Source organism: Natrix helvetica, assembly GCF_964273705.1.
Source record: "Natrix helvetica genome assembly, chromosome: 2".
In the NCBI taxonomy this organism is placed as follows: Eukaryota; Metazoa; Chordata; class Lepidosauria; order Squamata; family Natricidae; genus Natrix; species Natrix helvetica.
In genome coordinates this window covers 27,522,376-27,549,077 of record NC_138552.1, presented here as the reverse complement: position 1 = coordinate 27,549,077, position 26,702 = coordinate 27,522,376, and the positions used below count along the sequence as shown (strand labels likewise).

At 38.4% G+C, this 26,702-nt stretch overlaps 1 protein-coding gene across 2 annotated transcripts in view; it reads left to right on the top strand.

Moving 5' to 3' along the window:
* The window catches only part of PLPP1 (phospholipid phosphatase 1), a 78,367-nt gene that overhangs the window by 43,258 nt on the left and 8,407 nt on the right, over positions 1-26,702 (top strand). For both annotated transcript variants that reach the window (XM_081940534.1, XM_081940535.1), the window contains exon 4: positions 15,143-15,200. In XM_081940534.1, the coding sequence (XP_081796660.1) occupies positions 15,143-15,200 (58 nt within the window). The remainder of the gene's footprint in view (positions 1-15,142; positions 15,201-26,702) is intronic.

The window sequence follows — 26,702 nt, the reverse complement described above, 5'->3', positions numbered from 1 at the left end:
GATGGACATCCAATTCTTTAATAAACATTTCCAACGTGGCTATAAAAATCAGCTAGTAACTGACATAAGGTATCGTTTTCCTGTAATTCTACTGAATACTTGCTAGTTTCCATAGACAATTATGGACCAGGTTTTATTCAATGTAAAGCAGTTGCATATGGCCATATGATTGACTTTAAATGAGCACTTTAAAAAGTTGACTGCAAATTCTATAATTGATTTTTAAAATGTAAATGTTTTACGTATCTTTACAAAATGCATCCCAGGGTGTTTCAGAAAGTGGTTAAAGCAACGACCTCAATATTGTAGTGATGTGACCTTCTATGCACTGTGTGTGTGACTAATATGAAAAGTGGCTCCTGGCAATACAGGAGATGGGAGTAAGCTGCAACGCAGAAATCCAGTTGATTATACTACCTTTAAAACAGGTTCAAAAACTGGAAAGATGAGAAACATTGAAAAGAGAGTTGTCCATTGGCTGTGTGTACAGCATGCATTGTTTTGATATTATTCTAATTAAGCAACTAATTATTGCAGTACAGTATGAGATAACTTGAGGACTTAAGGGAGAAAACAAGAAATTAACAAAGGGTGTTGATTCATAAAATAATCCTGCTGTTAATGAAATCTACAGAAATCCATTGGTGTTAGTCATACATCCAGTCTAGATAACGTCCACAAAGATGCTTTAGATCAGTGTTCTTTCACACCTGACAACTTTAAAAGTTGTGGACTTCAACTCTGAGAATTAACCAGCCAGCATGCTTTAGATATTCTCCCCGTAATAAATAAAATATTATATAGATGTCATTCTATATCCATTGTATAATATAAAATGTATTATAAGGCAGTACTTTTACAATATAAAATGGATATAACATGATGCCTTTCAAGATTGTGGTAGTTCCTTAGCACCCATGTTAAGTTCAGAGATAGCTGTAAGTCTTCTACGGAAGAAATGGCGTCTGTGGAATACACAGCTGGAAGAGGTCGTGAGGCAAACAAGCCCAGAAGTGAAAGTTAGTCTTCCTATATAGCTCCAAGCCAAAAAAAAAAAAAGAATCAAATGTTCCAAATCCAAGGGGACCACATAAAAAGAGAGGCTCCAGGAGATCTCTAGGGTGTAGGGTAATATAAAGCCAGAAATCCTTTCAAAGGGGAAACTTCATTCGTAAAAGCAAAGAAGGAGGAGGAAGTTGGCCATCTTGGCTCCGCCTTCACAGGGGATCAGAAAGCAACATATCCAGAGTTTCTAAAAAGTAGTTTAAAAGAATCAACTCAGCAGTCATCTCTTGCAGTTGTTGCAAAAGTCATTCTCCCATTGCATAGTGGAAGTGAAAGTTAGCTTTTAACTCTTTCTCTCTCCTCCGAGAGGGAGAGATATTCCGAATGCCGCTTTTCCGAGTGTGTTGCTTTTGCAAAAGAATGTGAAAAATGATTCTTTGCTTGTGGCTGAGCCTTCCCTTCTACGCTAACTACTAGGTGCTGTGATATTCATAAAATCATAATTCTGTATTTAATTACTGAATACAGAGGAAAGAAATATCCTGGCTTATTTCTTTGAAGTTAAGTAGTTCATTGTATCATGAACATGTGGCATGCTTGACAAGAATAAAACTGGCAAAATACCTTGGTTTTGTTGGTTTTAGTCATTATCCCTTCTGATGCCCTACTGTGACTAAGAATTCATCAATTCTGTCTTGCTGAAAAAACCCTTTAAAGCAGGAAGCCTTTTGCAAAGGAAACCTCAGCTTTTTGAAACAGGTGTTGGAATATCTAAGGCTGGTGCTGGCAATCTGTCCTTTTAAACTTCTGATGTTCAGGCAAACAAAATAGGATTCTCATTAAAACATTGATAACTGCATTCATTATTGTCTTGACTATTTGGTTTCATAAGATATCTGGAGGTATATGCATACTTTCATAAACAAATATATGTGTGTGTGTATACACACATACATACATGTAAGATTACTGAATGCTTTATCTTGTTTCTGTAAATAAAATATATAATCAGATATTCTTTTAGCTCTTAAACCTAAGTTGCATTTAAAGATACTCTGTCATATTTTTCTACTGTAATCTAAAGATTACTGTATTGTCTAAACTGTAACTGTAAAATTTTCATGAGGGAAAAGGAGCCTCCCTCAATCATATGTCTGGACAGCTTGGAAATGCTGAGGACTGTAAGCCAAGGCATCTAGGGATTGCCAGAAGTAAGGAATTCTCAGCCAGGTAATTTCAGGGAACACATCAGAAACTGGAATACTTGCCCACTGGGCTCAGATCCAAAGAGCCATAAAATTAAAGTTTGATATACTGTACTTTGGTTATTACCTGATTTTGAACCTTCGGTGCTACTTGGAGTCTCTGTATTCTTGTTTGTCTCTCTCCTATGAACTAGTAAACTGGCTTGCATTCAGAAGGATTTCTGCCATACAGCTGAATTGAATCTAGGGACTGCTGCACCTTAGATGTTTCATTACAAATGTTGTCATCTGGAAGTGCCTAGCAAAATTAACGTCATTGAAAATAAAGTGGACAGGGCATAAAATGGGAGACCCTGGTTTGCCTGGTAAAAGAGCGTTTGGGCTGCTGCCTCTTTTATTAGCAGGCTTGATATCATGGGAAGAGGTGGCTTGGCATTCTCCAGGTGTCTAAGATTACAAACGATATAACCTGGCATTGGCCATGCTGGTTGAGGTTTATAGGGGCTAATAGAAGCTACAGACCAAATGGAGATCAAAGATATGATTTCCATGCAGAAAAGGAAAAACATTATAGACCCCAGATATTATCTGCTTTTTCCCTGTTGTCATCAGTAATTTCACAAGTGCAGCAAATTGCCAAGGTTAGTGCCTCCCCCTCTTTTTAAAATTGCTTTTTTATATATCTATAAGTAAAGGTGTCCGTTTGGTCTGGGATTTTTGTTTGTTTGTTTGTCTTGTGCCTTACTACTATGAGCTTAAAATTCTGCTTTAAAGAAAGAGCAGTTCTGAGAACTATATATAAATAAGCACATCTAATTTTAAATGGCCTTTGTTCGGTCTAAGAAAGGACACATGGTATTTTTAAGTGAAAAGAACAAAAACAGTAGCAGAGAACAAAATGTAAGTTATTTTGAAATTATGTTATTTACAGTAAAGTTTTCTGGGTGTGCATGCATTCTGGTCCTTTGACAGTAAGCATAAAACTATGTTATTTAAAGAAACATAAATTAACATTTGAATTGCCACACCTATAATTGTTGATACTTTGTTTTTTACGAAGTTATTTTCTTATAATGAAGAGAAAAAGTCCTCATCACCTTCAGTGCTTTGGTAATCAAATTGGGAGTAAAGGGAATTATAGTCCAAGACTTCTAGAGGAATCAGACTGTGGAAGACTGTTTTCAAGACTTCTTTACATACTTGGCTTAAACATGACTGGCTGTTGTATCCAATGACTGACTATTGGTCCAGTGAGCGAATCTCACTAATATCGGATCCATAAGTCCTGCAACTGAGAAATTTCAGAATATTTTGGATTGTTGGACTCTGTAGTGCTGTCAGTTTGATTTCAAAATACATTTGGAGCAAGCATAAACACAGCATCTCCCTGTAACTCTTTAAAACAACTATGTCTCAGGATCACATGGCAGCTACAGCCTTGCAATCTTGGGAAAAGTGACTGTCTAAAACTCTGAGGTGAATGCAGAGAGAGATGATTAAAACACAATTATTCTCATCAGTATTGAAGGAGCATTATTGACTTTCTTTTTACTCTACAAAATCTTCACAGTCATTTTTTTTTCTCCATCAAAAATTTCAAACAATTTCTCTTTCAAAATTAAGCTGCACTGCCTTTAATTCTATCAGTAAAACACCAGATAAAATAGTGATGAGTTGAAATCCACAGGCTTTTAAAAATCTAGATATCTACAGGATGGCCTTAAGGGGTATTGTAACAAAAATTCTATTGTTTAAAAGGGCAACTATCAGACTGAAAAATCTGAAAAAACTATTTAAAATTGTGTAATCTCATACTTCTGAAAAGCTGTCCCTTTTGATAAAAGGGCAGAATAAGATCAAAACCACAATATACAAAAATACATACCTGGATGGAATGAATGAGTGACATTTCAAGATTTTCTTCCTCCTCCGCATCCACCTTCTAAAACTACTCTAGGACAGTGCTTTGTTAAAGTATGCTCCTAAGACCCTTAGAATTCCCCCAAGACCCTCTCAGGCACCTACAAAATCAAAATGATTTGCTTGTTGAAAAATAATACAATATTAAAATCCCATCAACCAATTGCAATGAGCAGGAATGGGAGCGAATGTATGAACTTTAACTTTTAATATGGCAAATATGGATAAATATAACAGACACAAACAAAAGCTCTTTTGAAGTTCTCCATAATTTTTTTAAGTGGGAAGGAGTCCCTGGAGAAAAAAGTTTAAGAAACACTTCTCTAGAGAATTGAGGTATCCTCCAGGAAAGATTTGGAAGGCAGCTGGCAAAGAAGGACAATCCACATTGCATGAGGAAAAAAATTTCTTGCCTGATGTTGAAGGAACATGTTCAAATTAAAGCATCAGATTCTTAATCAAGAACTTTTTAAAAACTGCAATTACCAATCAAAATGTGCTACTAAAGTTAATCCTCAACTTACGACCTCAGTTGAGCTCCAAATTTCTGTTGCTAACCACAACATTGGTTAAGTGAATTTTGCCCTATTTTACAGCCTTTTTTGCCACAGTTGCTAAGTGAATCACTGCAGTTGCTAAGTTAGTAACATGGTTGCTTAGTGAATCCAGCTTCTCCACTGACTTTGCTTGTCAGAAGGTAGCAAAAGAGGATCACATGACCCTGGGACCCTGCAACTGTTATAAATATGAGTCAGTTGCCAAGCATCTGAATTTTGATCACATGACCATGGGAATGCTGCAATGGTCGTAAATGTGAAAATGGTCATAAGTCACTGTTTTCAGTGCCATTGTAACTTTGAACGGTCACTAAATGAACTCTTATAACTACTGGTATCGCATTAATTTGCCTGTGGCTTCTATAAAAATACTCTTACCTTGTGGTAATCAGTGATCCAGTATGTACAGTTTGAAGTCTTGTTTGAAATGACTGGCTGACCAACTGCACTCAATGTGTAGTCCTTAATGCAGGGGTGTCCAAACTTGGGAACTTTAAGACTTGTGGACTTCAACTCCCAGAATTCCCCAGCCAGCCATGCTGGCTGGGGAATTCTGGGAGTTGAAGTCCACAAGTCTTAAAGTTCCCAAGTTTGGACACCCCTGCCTTAATGGAACTGCATCTACATGGAGGGAAGTACGTAGTGAGGTATCCCAAGAGTCTACTCTTCAATATCTTCATCAGAGATTTCGACAAAGGAATAGAAGGGGAACTCATCAAATTTTGAGACACCAAGCTGGCAGGAATAGCCAACACTCCAGAAGAAAGGCCCTATCTAACAAAATGAAATTCAGTAGTGAGAAAAGTAAGGTTCTACATTTAAGAAAGAAAAACCAAATGGACAGATATAGAATAGATGGTACCCGACTCAATAGTAGTAACTGCACGATCAAATACAGTGAAAAACAAAGCAAGATAGTAGATCTTGGCTTTATGGCGTTCTCTTGATTTTACTTGATTAGACTTTGCAATTCTAAAAAAAAAACATGTGAATAAGACAGAGAAGGACAATGCTGGCTTAAGTACCGATTTTTGCCCTGCTCCAAAAAAAACAATGTATTTAAAATGCTGTTCTAGTTTGTCTATTACCAAATTATCCATGACAGTTGTTGACAGGTGTTGCTGTAACTTGGGCAGAAGTTGGTTATCCATGAAGCAAGGCAATTTTACATCCAAAATTCAATTTCCTGGTGCTGTCTGGGAAAGCTAGAGATATTTGATCATTCCAAACTTCTTACAAAGGCTGAGCAATTCCGCTGCTTTGGCAAGGCAGCAGTGGTCTTTTTGCTGTTGTTACCCAGTTGTCTCTACTGCAAGATTCCAGTCTATTCATGAACTACTGTAATTGCGATATAGATAATTCCAAGCAGAAGACAGCAACTTTTGTCTCTGCTGCTCCTTTGGGAAGGAAAGGATGGAGCTTTTTACTTGGTATCATACTTACCTTTTGCACCTTGGAGTCGCTGTGGATTTTGTCAGCAGAAATGCAAACTCTGCCCTGTTGTACCTTGTTATAAGAGAGGGATAAATGCTTTTGTCTGGTGGCTCCAAGCGAAGTGTTAGGAAAAGGTCCCAGCTTCTGCCAATCTAGCAGTTCGAAAGCATGTAAAAATGCAAGTAGAAAAATAGGGACCACCTTTGGAGGGAAGGTAACAGTGTTCGGTGCGCCTTTGGGGTTTAGTCATGCCGGCCACATGACCACGGAGAGGTCTTTGGACAGCGCTGGCCCTTTGGCTTTAAAACAGAGATGAGTGCCACACCCTAGAGTCGAGAATGACTAGCACATATGTGCGAGGGGAACCTTTACCTTTATTTTTAATAGTACACTGTAAATAGAGATTAATTTGCACCATTCCCTCTATTCTGTTGGCATCTATAGGCAGTGGGAACTACAGAGTTTGTTTAGACTGAAGGAAAGCTCAGAAAGTGGCCATCACAATCACCACTGCAGTATTACACCTTGTGTCAATGTGGTGCTTTATAGGGAGCAGCATTCTAGGGTGCACTAGAATAGAGTGGTTTAGGGTGGTTTAACACCATCACTGTACTAGTGCTGGGTTAGTATAAAGACTAATCCTGATGGAAATATGCAAGAATTGTTCTCTAAGCAACAGATGCTAAAACATGTTTTACACCCTGAGAAATGAGATAATGTTCAGAAGTGGCTCCCCTGATTCATTGGACTATAAGAAGGAGGAGTAGTAGTACAGCACAATCAAACTTGCAAGCTTCTGTTATTATAGCCAGTTTAATAAAAGTAGATCTTGATGTGCAGCTTAAAAAGATGTGTGTATGAAAAAAAAGGTAGATAACTTCATTTTTTCCATATCGGATCACTTGTGCCTTGATCTCTATATTAGCTATCCAGTCCAGCAATGTCTCTGTTTCAAACTAATATTTACCTGCAATTGAACCCAAGACCTTTTACCACATTTAAGATACATAGTTTTATTATCTGCTACTGCCTCTCTTTCAATTCAAATATAACTCTTTAGAGCCAACTATGTCCATCAATTAACATTTTCATACAGAATACAATATTTAAAAGATTCCTTCAAATGAAGAAAGAAAAAAATAACAAGTCGCTCACAGAATATTCATTTTGTAAGAATTTTTCTACTTTAATTTTTAGATTTTTTTTCCCTGTGTTGGCTTTAGCAGCGGTCAGAGGGATGTTTTTTAGCAGAAATCATTTCTCTTTTGGCTCACAATTTCAGAATTTGTACTGCCAAGCTTGCCACATCACAGAAAACGCTGTGTGATTTGATTTATTTTATCACTTTTTCCACAGAGCAGTGCATAAATCATTTGGAACATGGAATTGCCTCAGCTCATGCACTCACCTTTTGCCATTTCAGTCCACTTTATAGCTTAACACCTCTTATGAAATATTTTCTGTTTTTGTTTGCTTATTGGTGATATAAAACAGAAGTTGAAACCCAATTTGCTGAAATAGTTTTATCATCGAAAGGGATGTTAAAGATAGGGGAGTAGGGGACAGCCCTTTAAGTTAGCTTACTTTTCATGTTGGAAAGCTATAAAGATTTGTATCTAACAAATCTTGGAAGGAGAAGTGTAAATTCAGAAAAATGTAACATTGGGAGAAGACAAAAGGGAAGAAATGTTTTTCTTAGATGAATGCAGGGACTTTAAGTAAGAGGAAAAAGCACTTCATATGAAAGGAGGGCTAGGACAATGGGGCTTAAGTGTAAAATTGGCAAAAGAAGAGATCCTAGGATCTATTCATAGACAAAGCAGCAACGTGAGAGAGGAAAGGAGATGCTTTTAAAAATTAGCTGCTTCTCTTTAATTTCATGCACAGTAATAACTCCAGAGCTGTAATTTTCATATTCAGAAATCAGTGAAGTCTTGAGATCTATGCATGATAACATGCAGGGGATTCATTGTCCTTCCATCCAGCTCAGTCCTTTTGCATTGCCTGATTGCCTGTTGACCCCTGTTCCACTCTGGTGCAGGTTCTAGTGTTGTGACCAAGTTTCAGCTCTGGAGCATGTGTCTTAATGCAGGGTGTACCCAGTAAAACTGGGAGTTAACATCTCTGCATAGCAAGAGAAGTTTCAGTTCCTCCTAAACAAAATTACGTTTACAAGCAAAATGATTTACAACCAGTTGCAGTATGACCATGATTTGTACAGTTTTTGTTGGTTTCTGTCGTAAGGATTGTAAAATCGTGTTTGCTTACTTGTTGCCTTGATTTACAGTAACATTGACGTAGAACTGAAATTCCACGCTCCATTGTGGTCGTAAGTCGAGGATTATCTGTACCATTTTAGCCTTTTAAACAAAAGCAAAAACCTTACAGGATCTTAACGGTTAAGAAATTTATTATTGTAAAGATCCCATTATACTATTCATGATATTAAAGGAACATAGAATAACAGAATTGGAAGGGACCTTGGAGGTCTTCAAGTCCAACCCTCTGCTCGGGCAGGAGGCTCTGCCATTTCAGATAAACGGTTGTACAGTACAATCTCTTCTTAAAAGCCTCCAGTGATGGAGCACCCACAACATGTGAAGGCAAGCCATTCCACTGGTTAATTGTTCTCACTGATTAAAACCTGAGAAAAACACATCCTTCAGTATAATTAATTCCCAGTTTTGGTAGTGCTGGTACACTATGTATAGTTTGTGGGCAACTGTAACAGTTTATTTCATATTTGTTTTGGATGACATCATTTGCTTTAGTTATTTAACTAAAGGCAGAATAAATAGTTTCTAGAATAATTGCCTATTTTTACAAACATGCATTTGCAACTACATAGATGAAGAATGTATGTATATGTATTTGTGTTACAACCCCTGGTATGCCCAAATATGGGAGGGAGCTCACTACTCCCTCTTTCTGTCATTCGGCTCATCACAGAAAACCATCCAGACAGAAACCCATATTTTTATTTTTAATGTTGCCTTTTTTATATTTGTGTTGTATTTGTGCTGATAAATAAATAAAGGGAGACTAGTATGGATCCATTTCAAGCTATTTAGCTCTCATCAGCTAGCCATACCCTTACTGGGATTCGAACCAGGGCTGTATTGCATATTAGGCCGATGTATACCAATGCACTGTGGCTTAATGGCAATTACATCGGCCTAATATGCAATACAGCCCTGGTTCGAATCCCAGTAAGGGTATGGCTAGCTGATGAGAGCTAAGTAGCTTGAAATGGATCCATACTAGTCTCCCTTTATTTATTTATCAGCACAAATACAATACAAATATATATATATATATATATATATATATATATATATATGTATATGTATATGTATATGTATATGTATATGTATATGTATATGTATATGTATATGTATATGTATATGTATATGTATATGTATATGTATATGTATATGTATATATCTGTGTGTGTGTGTGTGTGTGTGTGTGTGTTCGTAGATTTTCAAAGATACAGGTATGCAGGTTTTGGTGTATTCGGGTCTTTTCCCGTGTAAGTTTGAGACTATCTTGGCGACGTTTCGACGAGATCCCACTTGTCATCCTCAGGCTTGCACAGGCACGAGGATGAAGACACCAGCCTGAGGATGATGAGTGGGATCTCGTTGAAACGTCGCCAAGATACTCTCAATCTTACACGGGAAAAGACCCAAATACACCAAAACCTCTGTGTGTGTGCGTGTGCGCGCGTGCTATTTAGCTTGAAATAGATCTATTTCTGAAATAGATTTATATATATGTGAGATTATTTTAAGTTTTCAACTGCTGTTTGCTGCCAGAATCATATTGAAATGGCAGCCATATAAATAGAAATAAATAAATCTTATGTAGAGGATCTTTTTTGAAGATTAGTCATGTCTTTCGGTGTAACCGTTTCCCATATTTATATTCAGGTTTTTAATGCTCTTTAAACTGGAAGCGGAGCCTTTCTTTGAATATGTCAATATTGATATTAAAGTAACATTTAAATCCACCTTTCTGAAAACATTTTAAACCCACCTTAATTGACTTATTCCCCAAATGTATCAAAGGTATAATTAAAGGGAACAAGTCCTTATTTTAATTAACACTATTGAGCTCCTCCTTTTAATACTGCATGACTTAGTAGCTTAAAAATATTTTAATTTACCTGAAACAACAGTCTAATAAAACAAAGACATTTAAAAAGTGAAGTAATAACATTTTGCCTCCAAACCTCAGTAGTCATTCTCTTCTGGTCTGTAAAACTCCACCATACATTTTATTTTGTTTGTTTTAGATTTTTTAGTTAAGAAAAAATAGGAATCTTGTGCATTGTAAAGCTTCAAGCATAACTTTTATTCCCAAGGATCCTTCTGTAAGTGCTTCCTAGGAACAAAGACTGAAGTAAAGTGGCCATGATGTCAATTTACAATGCATTTGCCAGCTAAAAATTGGGACCCTTGTGTTAATGATGTCCCCACAATGAAGCCCTATACATGTTGAATCTTTATATGTGTAAGACGATTAGAAATAAATCCAGCTTAAATTCTTTTCTGGGATTCAACCAGTTCTCCATTTTGGCCACAGCACTGACTTGAGGTGGAGTTTGGTAGATGACATCAGGTGTTTTTGCCTCTGAGGCAAGATTAATGCTTCTGTATTTGTGCTGGTACATCTTGGTTACATAGACCAGCCCTTAATCTATGAAGTGTACTAGGTGAAACTTGTAGCTCTTGAGATAAATGACCAGCTTTGATTATTAAATTCCAAAGGAGATGAATGTGTAGCTGTGGATGACAGCCACTTGTTCCATACACTCTTAAGTACAGTCAGTACTAGAGCCATGCATATGTAGAATATGCAGAACTTAGAATTAAATGTGTTGAACAACTTGATAAGTAAAGTAAAACTATCTCTTTACAGTTTATTTAATGCAAGCCGCCATCTTGAGTTTGCAGATGGTTGAGCTTGTAGTCATGACTGAAACCAATTTTCTTGCTCATACATGGTTATAATTGATCATGCAAGATAATATTGAAATTCTTGGTCTATATGAACTTGGATTTCAGAAGCTCTTTCATGTACGAGGGACCCAACTACTTTTTGAACGTGTGAAAAGGCTTCTGTCAGATTTTATGGATCTGATTTATGGATGTATTGTGCACATGGGAATTTTGGGGAGAGTTACACATTGATATACCACAGGTGGAGTATGCACAGATTGGGTAGGATACAGTTTCATTGCCTACAATCAAAGCAGATTCTGTCTTTCTCATCAAACAAACTGTGTCAAGGGCTTTCTTACTGAGGTAATACGCTTTGTATTGTGGAAACCATTTCAAATCCCAGGGCAGAGGTATAGTTTCACTTGTCTATAACCCTGAAATTAGATATTCAGAAGTTTTAAAATTAGCTGTCTTTTCAGGGATGAACAGAAAGCAGGCCCTCATATTCTCAGCTACATAACCAAGAGCCAAAGACTCTCCATAGCAGGGATTGATTAATCGATTTGACTTCTGTGCATTTGGCGTAACTGAGATGGCACTTGGCAATCAGGCATAAAAATGGAGTTTGCAGTACTCATCCATCCCATGACCTTTAGCAGAAGCATGTGTCAAAAAACATCTCCAGAGATAGCTCTGTCAATGCTTTAGCTGGATACGTGTGTGTTGGTTTTGACAAGGAAGACAAATGGGTGTGTAGCTGCTAATACTTTGCAGAAGTTTTAGTTTAATAAAGGACTGGCCTGCAACTTAAAAAGGCTTGGTGCATAGAAAACGATTCCTGCAGAAGCAATGGTTTGCTTCAGGCTTCCTGGAGCAGTTGGAAATGGGTCAAATGGAATCCAGTTTTTAAAACTTTGTTGCGTATAGCAGGAAAAATGCAGCTGGTTATTCAGGCTGCCCGGCCCTTGAAGAGGCTTCTAAAAGATAAAAGAGCTGCCCCGTTTCCCTTCTCCTACCACCTCCAATTCTGGCGTGCAGATCCAAATCTGAAAGGGCTTGGAGAGAGCATTAACACCTTTTGGGTCCTAAACCTTTTGCCATCATGCCTCCCTTTAGACTAGTCTTAATGTACACCTCTCCCCTAAAAGTCAAATACCAAAATGAACACCAGTGAACAATGATACAGTACAATGATTGTGAGGTTTCCATGGCATCTCCGCTAAAGTGCATGCAACGCATGCACTTAATTATAAATCTTTTGGGTGAGATATGAGTTATTCTTACTGTTGGGGTGGGGGATGTGATCGTAATTAGCAGGCTCAGAAAATTATTGAGAAACATTGTTTTTTGCAGTTCATCAGTGCCCTGGAAGTCATCTCCAAAAAGCTTCTGAATGCAATTGAGGAAAATTTGTACTTCGAGGGAAATAATGGGTTCAAGTATTTGCTAAAAAGTTATTTTAGTAGCAAATACTTTGTTCTATATGCTGTCAGGAAATAGGAAATCCTCTTGGACTTCTGCAAGAAGAGTAGATGCTGAAATCAAACTGTTCTAAAATATTGTGGTTGAGTACTAGAATATTAAGTTTTAACGTTAGTGCAACTTCATTGATGCAATGAATGTTTTTCTGTCTTTATGAAATACTTTATGAAATACTCTACCGTTGCAAAATACCATCTGCTATATTTACTTTTCTTGGACCTGTAGCAAATGATGAGGGCGTATAAGGTGGATTCAAAAGATGGCTTCAAGAATGCAGTTGTGAGAAGATTGAAAACATGCCCTCCTCTTAACACATCATATCTTGAAATGCCAGTTTTGGTAATGGTGAGGTTGGGCTTTGCAATATGGTTTGTTCTAATAGTTTATACACTGAATATGCTGGGCATATTGATGTTTTCTAGAATAGCAACTTGTTACAGCATGTGTTACCTCTGAAATCTGACAATCTTATCTGGTCCTCTTACCATTTATATTTTATTTAAAAGAGATGGATGGAATCAATCTCTTCACACTTTTAGAAGCTGTGGCAAATTTGATATATGGCAGAACTAAACATAGATTGCCTCAAAAAGGATGTGCTGCATAACATAAAGATGCAATAAACCTAGCATTCCCAACCTGATGCCCTGCAGAAAGTTTGGGATTACAATTCCCAGAATTCCTAACCAGCATTCTTGATGGATATGCTGCCTGAAAATGAATAAATTATTGTCCAATTAAACACAGAGAGCCCCAAATTGAGGAAGTGGTTATTGATAGCCCATTGTGACCGCCATAAATGTGAGTCAGTTGTCAAGGATCCGAATGTAAATCACATGACTATGGGGATCCTTCAAAGGTCATAAGTCTGAAAAATGGTCATAAGTCACTTTTTTTCAGTGCTGTTGTAACTTTGAACAGTCACTAAGTGAACTGTTGTAAATTGAGGACCACATGAAGTGTTTTTCCATGAGATGTATGCATGTATGTTTTGCGATGGGGAAAAAACCCATCTCTTCTAGATTGTTTCTCTCTCGATGAACCTAGAAAGAGCTCTGGTGCCAGATATCTTTAGCTTAGTAGCTCCTTCATATTTTTAAATAGCTTATTCTGGAAAGAAGTGTCAACATTAGCCTTAATGGCAAGAGTGAGAAGTCAAAATAAAATGTATGCTCTAGGTTTATATTATCTGACTTGTTGAAATAAACCTTTCTAGGAGAAAAGTATGCAAAGGACACTTGTTATGAAACAATAACTTCCTGAAAGCTTTTGAGATGTATGATCTGTTATTTGGATGATTTAATTAATTTAACAACATGGCGAGAGAGGAAGATGAAATACAACTAAATAAGGATCAGAGTTTCCAGAGAGGGACACTTTCTCATTGTGGTTTGCTTATTTACCAGCTAGGCCTGGAGGGACAAAGATTGAAAGACATTGCAGAAACACTGCAAGAGTTTGGAAAATAAATGGCTGACAGGAGGGACAAAATGTTCTGCTCTGGGGATGCCTTTGGAAGAAAGAGTTGTAGAGGAACATTTAGCAGTATCTCTATTGTGTCTCTGTTTAAAATATTAAAACTATGGGCAGGCAGTGACTGAGAGAAGAAAAAGAAATGCAGCTGGGGAACTGATAAGCTAGAAAGGACAGGTATTTCCAGCTGGAATTAGAGTACCATTAATAACTTTCTCTGAAGTTCTCTAGGAGAGACATGATCTTGACGGTAATCTGTGTCTGGAAACATGAAAGTATAGCTAATATACTAGGGTGCATTCTGATGTTGAAAGGTCAGACTATATTGGCTGTGTCTTTTGGCAACGCTGCATCCAAGAATAGAAGACTAATTGTAATAGTCTGAAATCCTTGGCATGAATATGTTTAGGCACAGTGTTTGCTCTTCTCTCACTCTCATCTTTTCCATCCATATATGGAGATAATATGGTCTAGTTCTGCGTGGTTATGATCATCAAGGCTAGGAATCAAAACTTTTGAGAACCCCAAAAGTCAACTGAGCACCCCACACTATAAAATCCAAAATTGGTCAATCCTATGTCTCCCAAGCTGTTCACAGTTATCTTTTAATAATGCTGCATCATTTATATTGTGGATTAATATACTCATAATATTTTGGGCAGACAAGCCGAACTTCAAGGCAGGGCAGAATCAAACAGAGAAATGTTAAAATTCTAGAGCATTGATCAATATATAGATGAACGTTTTAATTTATTAATTCAAGTGAACATAACTCAGGCTAAAAACTCATCTTGAATACAAATTACAAATTGTGTGCAAACTACAAAAGTACTGTTATTGCTCTTCTTGCTTCTGTTTGGATCTTCTTTATATCCCTCTTTCACGGAGTCAGCATAGCATTTTTCTTCACAATTTTCCAGTAAGGAAAATGAGAAATAGTCACTTGTCAAGGTTACTCAGTGTATTTTGTCAAATTCAGATTTTGTATCTCAAATATGGAAAAAAAAATCTTACGTTTGCTCTACATTCCCCCCCTCCTTTTTTTAAAGGAACAGATTTTTGTATGCTAAAAAAATAACAAATGCACACTCACTTATTTGCATTTATTCTTATTTTTCAGACTGTCATTTTACTCTGGACATTCGTCGTTCTCCATGTATTGCATGCTGTTTCTAGCAGTAAGTATATGTATTTTTAGCAGCTGGTTATGATATTTAAAAAGTTTGAGGTAGAAATATTTGCTGCATCAGCAGAGTTTCTTTTGGGCTGTTTGTGCAAGGTACACATTAATTAAAAGTGATATGGGGGTGGAATGGGGGTGTTTGGAATGCTGGTCAATACCTACCAGCAGACTTCCATTGAATTAACAGGATGTTTTCAGAACAGATGAACAAGTAATCAGATTGCGGGGTAATTGTAGTTAGCATTCTGCCCTGTATGGTCTTAAATAGACCTGGTAAAATAGTTTGACTATTATGCTGTTAAGGTAGCAATAGCAAAGGGAACATAGCCAAGCTCAGCAAAACTAAAGATCCATTAAAGTTGAATCTTAGGTGGAAGTTCTTGCATAAGAAGAAAGTGGAAAGCAGAGCAACTGGCAGTACTTTAAACGATGCTGAGAGTCACTTCTTCACCCTAGAGGCAGTACAAGATCCTAGTTGCGGTATTTTTGATGTGGAAGACATCCCTTTTTGCTTACCATTATAACACAATTAAACCAACTCTAAAATACAGTTTGTGAAACCACAATTGCCATTTGTCTGAATCCCAATTAAGAAGCATGTGTGGATGCTCCATTTTTTTATTCGTTTTCATTGCATAGAAAGAATATAGCTTTCATGTAGTATATGATTTAATTGAAAGTTTTAAAAACAAAGGTTAAAAAAGGTTATTTAATCTATATCTCACCTTTATGATTTTTATAAACAACTCAAAATGGCAACATATATAATATTCCTTTCTCCTCCTATTTTTCCCATACCAACAATTCTGTGAGGTAAATTTGACTGAGAAAGGTTGACTGCCCCAAAGTCATCATCCAGATGGATTTTATGCTTAAAGTGGGACTAGAACTCATGGTCTCAGTTTCTAGCCTGGTGCCTCATCATTAGACCAAGGTGGCACTTTGGCCTAATTAGAAGGTTACTTTGTACACATTTGAGGCATAAATAACCAATATCAAAGTTTTAGCCCCATGGAAACTAACTTCCACCCCAACAAATCTCATCAGTCAATACATGTTCTGGTTTTAATTGGAGATTTAGTCTCATCTAGCAACTTCATTTGAATCTCCATCAATTTCTCTAGAAATTTTTCTAGAAATTAACAAAATAACAGAATAAGAAACTTGGAAGGGACCTTGGAGGTCTTCTAATTCAAACCCCTGCTCAGGTAGGAAATCCTATACTATTTCAGACAAAAGGTAATCTCTTCTTAAAAACTTCCAGTGTTGGAGCATTCACAACTTCTGGAGGCAAGTTATTCCACTGTCAGGAAATTTCTCCTTAGTTCTAGGTTGCTTCTTTCTTTGATTAGTTTCCATTCATTGCTATCATCTTTGTTGCTCTTCTGGGCATTCTTTTTAGAGTCTCAACATCTTTTTTACATCATGGTGATCAAATTCTCTTGTCTTCTGGACAAAATTCAATCAAATCCTCTCCTATTTAAAAAAAAATTATTAAAAAATCACTTTCCAGTTTGTCACATTGAAATGAAATCATTTTCTTTTGAAGTCTATCAGTAAAAAAACATCCCGCTTTTCTCTTACACAATACTCTAATTGGAATTTCTTTAGTCACAATTACACCAGCATTATTAATGCCTGTATTTCCATATTTGGTAAGGTCTTGCAACTTAAAAGTGAATTCAACTTCAGAAAGATTAATGACATCCAATGATTTTTATCTAATAGAGTGGACAGCCTCTTTTTAACATGTGTTACATGCACTTCCATATGAATGCAAAAAAGGGATAGAGCTTCAGTTGCACAGAGCTGTCATGGCTGCCATTTGACTGTTTTTAATTATCCTCTTGAACACTTCTGGGTGGAAGTGGAGAACTGTAATAGTTTTTTGGAGTGCTGAGCTGCTTTTTGAATCACATTCAGAGTACCCTAAACATATTTTAGAGAAATAATTGAAGCAAGACTACAGTATTCTAATTTTCAGTATCATTTATTTCAAGATGGTCCTTTGGCCATTATACAATAAATGGGTAACAACAGAAAAAAAAATCTAATCATAAATCTTGAAAGTCAGCAGTACAAAAGTCAATAAAAACAAATGCTAAAAAATAGTCAATGAGTCATTTTAAGCTGTTGCTGAAAATAATTCTTTTAAATCTAGGCACTCATCCGTGAGAAGAGCATTCCTACCTCTTTATTATTCACAAATTTCTCATTTGCTTCAGTGGGTCAGAGTAACTGGCAAACCTAATTTGTATTTGTCTTGACATTGTTTTTTGCTTCAGGTTAGAGAAATTGCCCATTTGTTTGCAGGGATTAAAACCAATTTATAAAAGAAGAAGAAAGTGGTTCCCACATTTTTATTCCTTCAAACTAACATTTCCTAATCTGGCCTCTTTGTTTTGATTAAGCTGCCACTAGTCCTGAACATTTGAAGGCATATAGCCAAGGAATCTTGCCTTGTAGGGCAAGGCTGGCATGTCACAAAGTATTCACTGCCTTGACTTATTTATATAATAAAAGTGGGATTTAAGAAATCTGACGAAATAAATCGAAAGTGAATTTTGGTTACAAGATATCTAAGAGATTTCTTTTTAATAAAAGCTGCACAGTTTACCTTAGCTCCATGTACTTAATTTACAATAAGAATGTTGGACAGAGTGTATTCTTGACAATACATTATAAAGCACTAATGGCATACTGAACTTCATGGGAAAACTCTCCCCCCCCCTCCTTTCCCCGGGCATAGCATGAGTTAGCATGGATCTTGAGAATGTCTGAGGAATTTCCCTGTAGGAACACTCTCAATTCTTGAATGTGTTGGTGGTATTATTGTATGTGGCAAGCAAGTGTTGGTTCAATTGTGAAGCTCTTTCCTATTAAAGTGTCTTGCCTCTGCAACATATAGATGTACGCTCCATTAGATAGTGCAGGATTTTGTCCCCTGTCAGTCGGAGACATCTGCTAACCTGTTTCAAATGTTCTTTCCAAGCTGCCTCATCCTGCTGCTTGCACGCTTGGCTCCAGCTGTGAGCCTGTGCTGCTCGTGACTCTCCGGTTCCTCACATGTGGCATTACTCACAGCTTGGATTAATCATAAGCAGCCGCTTCAGACTCCAGCCTCTGGAGGACCAAAGGAATCTGACATATGTTAGTGTGACTGACTGTGCACACAAACAAAATCCCAAAGCCAACCCAAAAAACTACAGTTGTGCAATCCAGCCACATTGAAAACTAGATTGCAGTTCTGAAGAAACCGTTGGCACTTCATATTTTCCTTATTCCGTCACAGTGTTCAGTTCAAATTCTGCCCTTTAAAATCCTCCAGATTGTAAAAAGGTCCACATGCTTTTTGAGCAAGGTTATATTTGGACCTGGCAGATCCCCCAACCTGCTGAACCCCAACTCACTGTAATTACTGTTCTCAGTGAAGTTTCTGGTCCTTTCTGACCCCCCTCCCCCACACTATTATGTTCTAATGGGTAGCCTTTGACTGGCTAAAAAAGATGCACACAAACCTATTTTGCAACACAACTTGAAATCCAGCATCACGTCAGTAAATATTTTCCTTTTTCCTCTACAATCTTCACTCCCAAACACTCCTTTAGAAATTCCTCCACACTTCCAGAACATATTCAGGCTGCATTTATATTATTCTCTTAATCTGGATTTGCACAAGATGTTAAATGATATCAAATGAGATGGCTTTGATTATAGGCTAAGCCTTAAAAAAGTTAACTTTAGCCAACCATATCATATTATAATTTAGGACAGCTATACAGATAGATATAACATTGATCATAATTGGTACTATTTGGATGTTTCTTACTTAGCTAAGCAGAAGAGGACTTGGTTCATACTTTTGGTGAGACCTGTAGGAAATCCCAGGGTTGCAGGCTAGATTGGGAAAAAGCAATGGCAAATTGCTTCCATATGGCTCCTAAGAAGGCCATGGTGATGCAGCCATAGAAAATAAAGCCACCTTTGCAGAGGTCTGTTACTGCATTTCAGCCCTTGGGCCCAGAAATTAATTATGGTGAGACCTGCTTAGTCTTTGAATAGAAGACTTCCAAGAAATCCTAGGACAGTAGACTGTGCAATAGGAAGGAACAGGCCAGGGGTGCCGGCATTGCACAAGTGACAATCATGTTACTTGGGACACTGAAATTGTAGTAAATGCATGTCAGTTGCCAAATGCCCAAATTTTGATCATGTGACCAGTGGAATGCTGCAATGGACTAAAGTGTTAGGTCGTAAAATATTTTTTTCAGGGATGTCGTAATAGTCCTTGACTGAGCCTAAAGGAAACTTTCAATGAGTCTGTTAAGGGAATTCTTCTTAGCCCATGGAAACCAAGGAAATTATTCAGCAGAGCAGATAGATTTAGCCCTAACAATTGGCAGGGATTTGAAAATTAGACATATAATTCACATAACGTCCAAAAGTTAGCATCCCTTGATTTAAGGCAGGTGTCAAACTTTATTTCATTGAGGGCTGCATCAGGATTGTGTTTGACTTTGGGAGGCCAAGGTGGGGGTGGCCATGGGATGGCTAGCTCAATTTCACTCATGTCAGGTCGCCTGTGGTGGCCTGAGCACTCTGCCAGCAAAAATGGACTCCCAAGCTCCGTTTTTGGCTGCAACGTTCTCCTGCAACCCTCTGCCAGCAAAAACGGAGCTTGGGACCACTGGCAGAGGGCTGCAGGAGGCCGTTATGGCTGAAAACAGAGACTGGGAGGGCCACATGCAGCCCTTCCAAGCTCCGTTTTCACTGGCAGAGGCACCACAGACTGGTCCTCTGCTGTTTCCAGGGTGGCCCAGTGGAGCTTGAATTGGACATCCCTGATTTAAGGGATGATAAGCTCACTTTTGTTGGAAAGTTTTATGTACTGGATGGATATTTGTTGGGGATGCTTTAATTCAGATTCCTGTACTTGAGAGAGTTAGTTTGAGTGGAAAAAGTGAAAGTGATTGCAGTGGAAATGACATTTAGGTGAAAATCCTACTGAACAGAAGTAGAAAAGTTGAAGGAAATGAAAGTGAGATTAGTGAGCAGCAGAGAGAATGTGTAGTTGTTTATTGGTTGAAGGATCACATAAAGAAAACTGGTGATCATGGAAGATTCCAAATGTGGGAGCAATAAGAACAGTGGCAATGGCAAGATGCAAACCCAATGGCTTTGTGCCTTAATGGATCAGCCTGGGTTGTGAATGCATTGCTGGGATTCCTGGGATGAGAGGCTTGGAATCTCTGAAGTCTCTAGCTGCCATGGCAAGGCCTATTGAGGAGCTGCCTCTAAATAAGCAATCTTCAGTGCAAGTGACAACTGTGGCAGGAAGGTGGCTATCATTAATAGGTCTCCTGGTATGATGTAATACATTGAGACCAAGGTTGGTCAGTGGTGAAAGAGTGGACTTATGGAGGGAATCCTACTCTCATAATGGTTGGCAATGTTTTATTGAGTATAAAAGTGCTTAGCTTTTGACCATTACTGAATACATTTATATACAGCAGGGGTGTCCAAACTTGGCAACTTTAAGACTTGTGGACATCAACTCCCAGAATTCCCCAGCCAGTTTGGACACCCCTGATATACAGTAACTATATGACACTTTATTCTATTTTATTTTAACATATATCTGTTTTAAATTTTTAGCTTTATGCCTTAGTTTTAGACAATAATACTTCTTTTGATCCTAGAGATACACCTTACAACGGTAACAATAGTGACAATATTATTTTGTATTATTCTTTTAGCTTGTGTTTTACATTTGGTCCTCCTTTTTTATTTTTAAATCAGTGGTTAATACATTTTGGGTTGAGAGATTGAAAAATCTGCCAGGGTTTGGTCTCAACCCTAAGTTTTGAAAGTCACCAAAAAGTCATCATCCTTTTTTGATTATAAAGTAGCTGTTAAAAGTCTTACGTTTCCCCAGTTTAAAGAACAATGAAAAGAGTGATGCATATAAAAGGAGTGCATGCCCTTCTCTCTCCCCATGGATTTTGGTTTCCAAAGATACAGGGACACCAGCGTTGGGCTGTGATATTCCCAACAATCAGCAGCAAACGTGTATCTGTTGCTGCCTTGTAGTGGTGAGCATATGAAAGAGTGTTTTTAACAAATTGTGGGGGAAGAGTTTAAGCCATGTTTTTTGGGAGGGGTGTGTGTTGCAAGGAAAGAACTAAAGCCCCCCCCCCCCTCCAACTGCTGCTTTCTTGAAGAAGAAAACTGAGTCCAACTGCTTTTAAGTGCAGGGGCGGGCAGGGGGGAGGGATAAGTTAGAGACAGTCATATTCATGTCTTTCTGGCCCTGAGTGAAATGGAGATATTTATCTCTTTTGTAATCTCTATGTGGCAATGATTATTACTTAGCAGACATGGGTTAGCTGTATACACATGCTAGGAACATGTGTAATGACCACTTGCAACTACCACCACAGGCTTAAAACATATCAAATTCATTGTTGCTGTGGATACATTCTGCCTAATTATTGGTATAAAGCTATGACAACCGTATGGCATATGTGTCAGTGTTACTGATTTGGCTTTTTGGCCTTTGTATGCGATCTATTTATGCTAGGATTTCTTTGTATGGAAAAATACTTAAGAAAACTCTGTATATCTGGCCGTTTTTTATTCTATACTCACATCCATCCTCAATGAAGAAACCCAGACATATATAATGTTCCACACCAGCTTCTAAACAATCTTTCCTTGAAATGGGGGGTTGGATACAAATTACTATTTCTCAAAACAGCAGGGTCAAAGAATCGCTCATTGAGAAGGATCCCTATCATGGCTCCCTTCAAGGAAGATGGCCCAATTCCTCTTCCAATGAGACAATAAACAGCCTTCTGCTACCTCCTTGACTGCTGTGCCCCAAATAGGGCAAGAACGGTGACACTCAAAGTAGAGGAGTCTGACCTCAAAGCCATCTCAGATAGCCTCACAAGATGGTATGTTTGTCATCTTGATAGGCTTCAATGATACTAAGTGAATGTTTTGCTAAGTAACTCTGCTTTTTGTTATAAAATAGTTTGTGGGGCTTTCCCACAATGCTTTAAAAGTCCCTCTTATCATATCTTCCTTTTTATGAATAGCATATGCTGTTAACTTCTTTTCTCTTGAACTTTTGAAGAGATGGCCTACTGCGATGTTGTCAGCTAAACTGATCTCTGTATAATACTCCTCCCTCTCTAAAGGGCTGTGTGACCCGAAAAACACAATGGCAAAAATTCTCCCCCTCATCTCTGGGTAAAATGTTGTTTGATGAGAGTTTTCTTACTGTTAATAATTAAAAACACTAATGTAAAGCTACTTCAGAGGAGCTTTTGGTACATTTATTACAGATTAAGGACACATTGAGTCTTGACTAGTATTTCCTTTTTAAGGGCTGAGTGGACGATATGTTACCATTAAGTTTAACTCAGACTCACAGAATGCATCTTTGGTTTTCATCCCCCTTAGGAGGATCTCAACTGCTAAATGGTCAAGTAATAGATGACCATTTTGTGGACTCTAAAAATAGGGCACAATTATGCGAGATTAGACATGCAACATATTGGTCAAGCCAATTAGAAGAACTGTGACTGGTGTATGAGCTAAAATATTGGAAACTCTTCAAAGGCAGCTTACATAAATTTGACTACTTTTGGGAATCTCAACAATTCTAAAGTTCTCCCATGGATTTCTCATCTTGTCTAAAATGTTTGCATATATCTGCCAAGTGACCCATCCTATCTATGTCTTTTACCATGCATACTGTAGAAATTTCCTATTTCCTGAATTCTTATAGGCCTTGTCTTTACCACCTGCCTGTCTCAGTAAGAACCTGCCTTACTGGTGGTTTTGGCATACTGACTAAATCAAAAGTTGCTGGTTCGGTAAAGAGTGGAAGCCCACCTACTACAGACAAGATGTTTGTACTGTCACATGATCCTTTGCATCAGGAGACTATTGCTAAAGACTAATTTCATCACTGGCCCTCTTCATTGATCAGGCAGGCAGCAATTTGTGTGGAACAAAAGAATAAAACAAAAGCAAAAACCCAGGCAGAATACTACTTGCATTCTACCAAGGGCAGTTGGCATGATTGGCAGAACAAATCTCATAATTTGACAGTGTGAAATAAATGTAGAGACTCATCTGGAGGTGTAGAGGGATCAGAAAATTTCAAAATCGGGTCCTAATGCAAGTCTACATAGCTGTGCAGGTGCATCTCTTCAGAAACAGTGGGGAACAGTTTTTGAAGCAGCTGAGGCCTGCAAATTTCCATGTCTAGCAAAGCACCATATTTAAATGCTATCCCAAGTGTCTAATATCCTAGGAGACCCCGTGGAAGGATGGTCTATTGGCTAAGGCAAAATCAGTAGGCATGGTTTGCCCACTGTAGACTGAGTTTTAGAGGTATGTTCTTTGCAAATCGAGGCAGTCTTGACAGTTGAGAGGCTTTTTTCAGCCTCATATCTTTTACTTGGCAGATTAGCTCTGCAAAATGGGTTAGCTGACTGGATTTTAAAGTCTGCATTGAAAAACTTTAAAAATCATCTTCTAAAGAAAATGTAAAGGTTCAGGAGTTAGTTCAATCCTATGCCTACATTTGGACCAAAGTACAACCTCTTCGTGTTTGTTGACTTAATCGGTTGACCCTTTTTTGGTGCTACCTCCAAATGTTTAACTATTTTCAAAGAATAGGGTGTGAGATTTGCACACATTCAACAAAGTCCATCCACAAGTCTATAGAAATAAAGGGGTGTGTCTCTGCATGTCAAGAACAGAAAAGAAAACTGAAGAAATGTAAAGAAGGGATTGGTGATCTTACTATATATGAATTGGTTCAGGTATCTAAATTTTCCTTGTTCATACCAAGTGTTGTTATGCTTGGATCCTTTTTCTCTCTGCTTCCTTCATTCCATTGAAGATCACAAACACACCAAATGAATAGAGTTTAGCCCTGTAAAGAAAAACCAGGACTAGGATTCAAAGTGCCCTTTTAGGTGACTTTAAAATGTTGCCTGGGCCCACTTCATTCAATGGCTTCCCTTGTGATTATGATCTGTTATGGACATTAGAATGCTGCCTCAGCACCTCTTTCCTCTGCTTGCCCTGATGAGACCGAGATATATAATTGCACCATCCCTCTATTATAATTTCATCAGGGATTGTATTCAGCAGAAATATTCATTGTATGTGTCACTGTACAAGATAGGGCTGTGAATTAGATGATCACCTCAGAGTTAAAATCCCCTTCGTTTTCTGTGGTCTTGGCTTTAAAAATGATATGCAGGCATCTGACTTACATTTAGTGTATAAGCAGGGGTGGGTTCTGGCAGGCCCTACTGCTGGTTTGCTCATGTGCGCGCTGTGTATGTGCCTGATGCACACTGTGCGTGCATGCACTATGCAATTAAAATTGTTCTCCGTATGCGCAGAACTGAAAAACAAGATGGCGCCGCTATGGCTCCACCCAGAGAACCGGTTTGGGGGGGCGTGGCAGGCCTGGGTTGCTACCAGTTCCAGCAACCCTGGTCACCAAACCACTCCCGGTTTAGCCGAACCTGTCAGAACCAGTAGGAACCCACCATTGTGTATATGACAGAGAGGCTGAAGCTACAATGCAGAGTTTAAGGCTTAAAAATTGTTTGATTATCTCAGCCTTTGTTTGAAGTCTGACTCTTGCAGACGTACACCTCCTCCACTATTCTTTCATTCAGTAGTTCTTTGTAGATATTACAAACAAAACGTAATGCATGGCTTGCATCTTAGAAGCGGTTAAGATTGTGTGAGAAGAGATCTCATTGCAGAGTATAGTTGCATGGAGGCACATAGCAGGAGCAGATTGTAGTGGAAATTTTTGCTGTGGTGGAGCACGTCATCACCAGGCACTAAGAAGAATCTAAAAAAATGAAAATGAAAATCGGTGTCCTGTTGAGGCAGCTCTGTATTTACATCCAGAGGATTTGGCAGTCTATGAACAAAGAACTAGAGAAAATGATGAAGTAATTACATATTACTCATTTGTTTTTGTCTGATCTTCTACAACTATCTAATGGTGGTTCCAAAAACCCTTTTAAGTTTGCTGGCTGTGATGTTTATAATCTTAGAAGGCAAATGCTTCTCTTATTGGAAATATATTATATGGATCCATGGTACTTTTTGAAAAAGGAATGTAGCAGAATGAGGATTGCATTTCAACTTCCAATGAAAAAAAGTCTTGGATCAAAAGCCAGGAATATTATACTTAGTATATTTGTAGCAAAAATTATATGTTTAATTATGGGTGAACGTTACCTACCTTTATTTATTTATTTTATTTATTTATTATTCATGCTTCTAGACCGCCCCCTCTCCCAAAAGGGACTCGGGGCGGTGTACAGTCCATGCAAAATATATCAAAATACAATAAAAATTGAATATGTACAGTTGGAATGGAGGAGGTTAAAAATGGAATTAAAAGAACTGTACAAAGCAATATATATAAATATAGGATTTTGAACCCCTAAAACACACACAATAAGTTAAAAACAATACCCCTAAAATAACCAGTTAATACATTTGCCAGGAGGGACAGTTGTAATTATGCCTGTTGTAATTATATCAATTATGACAGTTGTAATTATACCTTACCTAAACGTATCTTGATGTAACCTATGGATTTTCCAGTAGAGTGGAGGGAGGGGTCACTGAAGGGTTATTACAGCCTGATTGGTCCATTTGACTGAGAGAAAACTTCTTAGCCTTCGGCTTCTCCCGTTGGCTCCCAGTTTCCTCTCAGTCAAGAAGGTCCTTCAGACTATAGTTTTGGTTCCCAGTGATTGTGAGTACTATATTGGACAGTTCTTTAGACAATTGGATATTTCAAATTTAAAAAAAGCATAGAGTAGAAGGAGCTGTGCCCAGTGGGACATTTTCCTCTGTCCCAGATCAGCAGGGAGAGCCGAGTAAAACTTTCTCCTCGCATACCTAATTTCCATTCTGGGCTTTTTCCTCCCCCGGCTGATTCCTGGAGTCTCGGGCGTGCCGGGGGGTTTACAGCTCCCAACTCCTCCCCCGACGACCCATTGCTTCAAGCCGCAGCGCCGGCGGCCCTTTTTGCCGCGCGTGAAGACCGGCAAGCCCCTAACTCGGCCGCGTCACCTCTCCCGAGTCGGCGGTGCTCTCGGCGGCGGCGCGAGCACAGACCGGAGCGCCAGCGGCCTTTGCCGGGCGTGAAGACCGGCGGCACGAAATTTAGAGCTGCGCTACGATTGTGGGGTCGTTTGGCCGTCTGAACGGCCGGGGAGGCAAGCGGCGGCGCGCGCGCCATTTTAGCGGCCGCCTGAAGACAAACGGCCGCAATTCAAGCCGGCGGCCATTTTGGACACGTGGCAGGCCCTGACACAAATAGGCCTTAACGAAGGGGCATCACAGGCCCAAGCTGAGCTGCTCCAACCCAGCGCCGGGCTCAGAGACTACAAGGACTTTGTCTTCTTAACAGTCTTCATCCGTGCACGTGAGT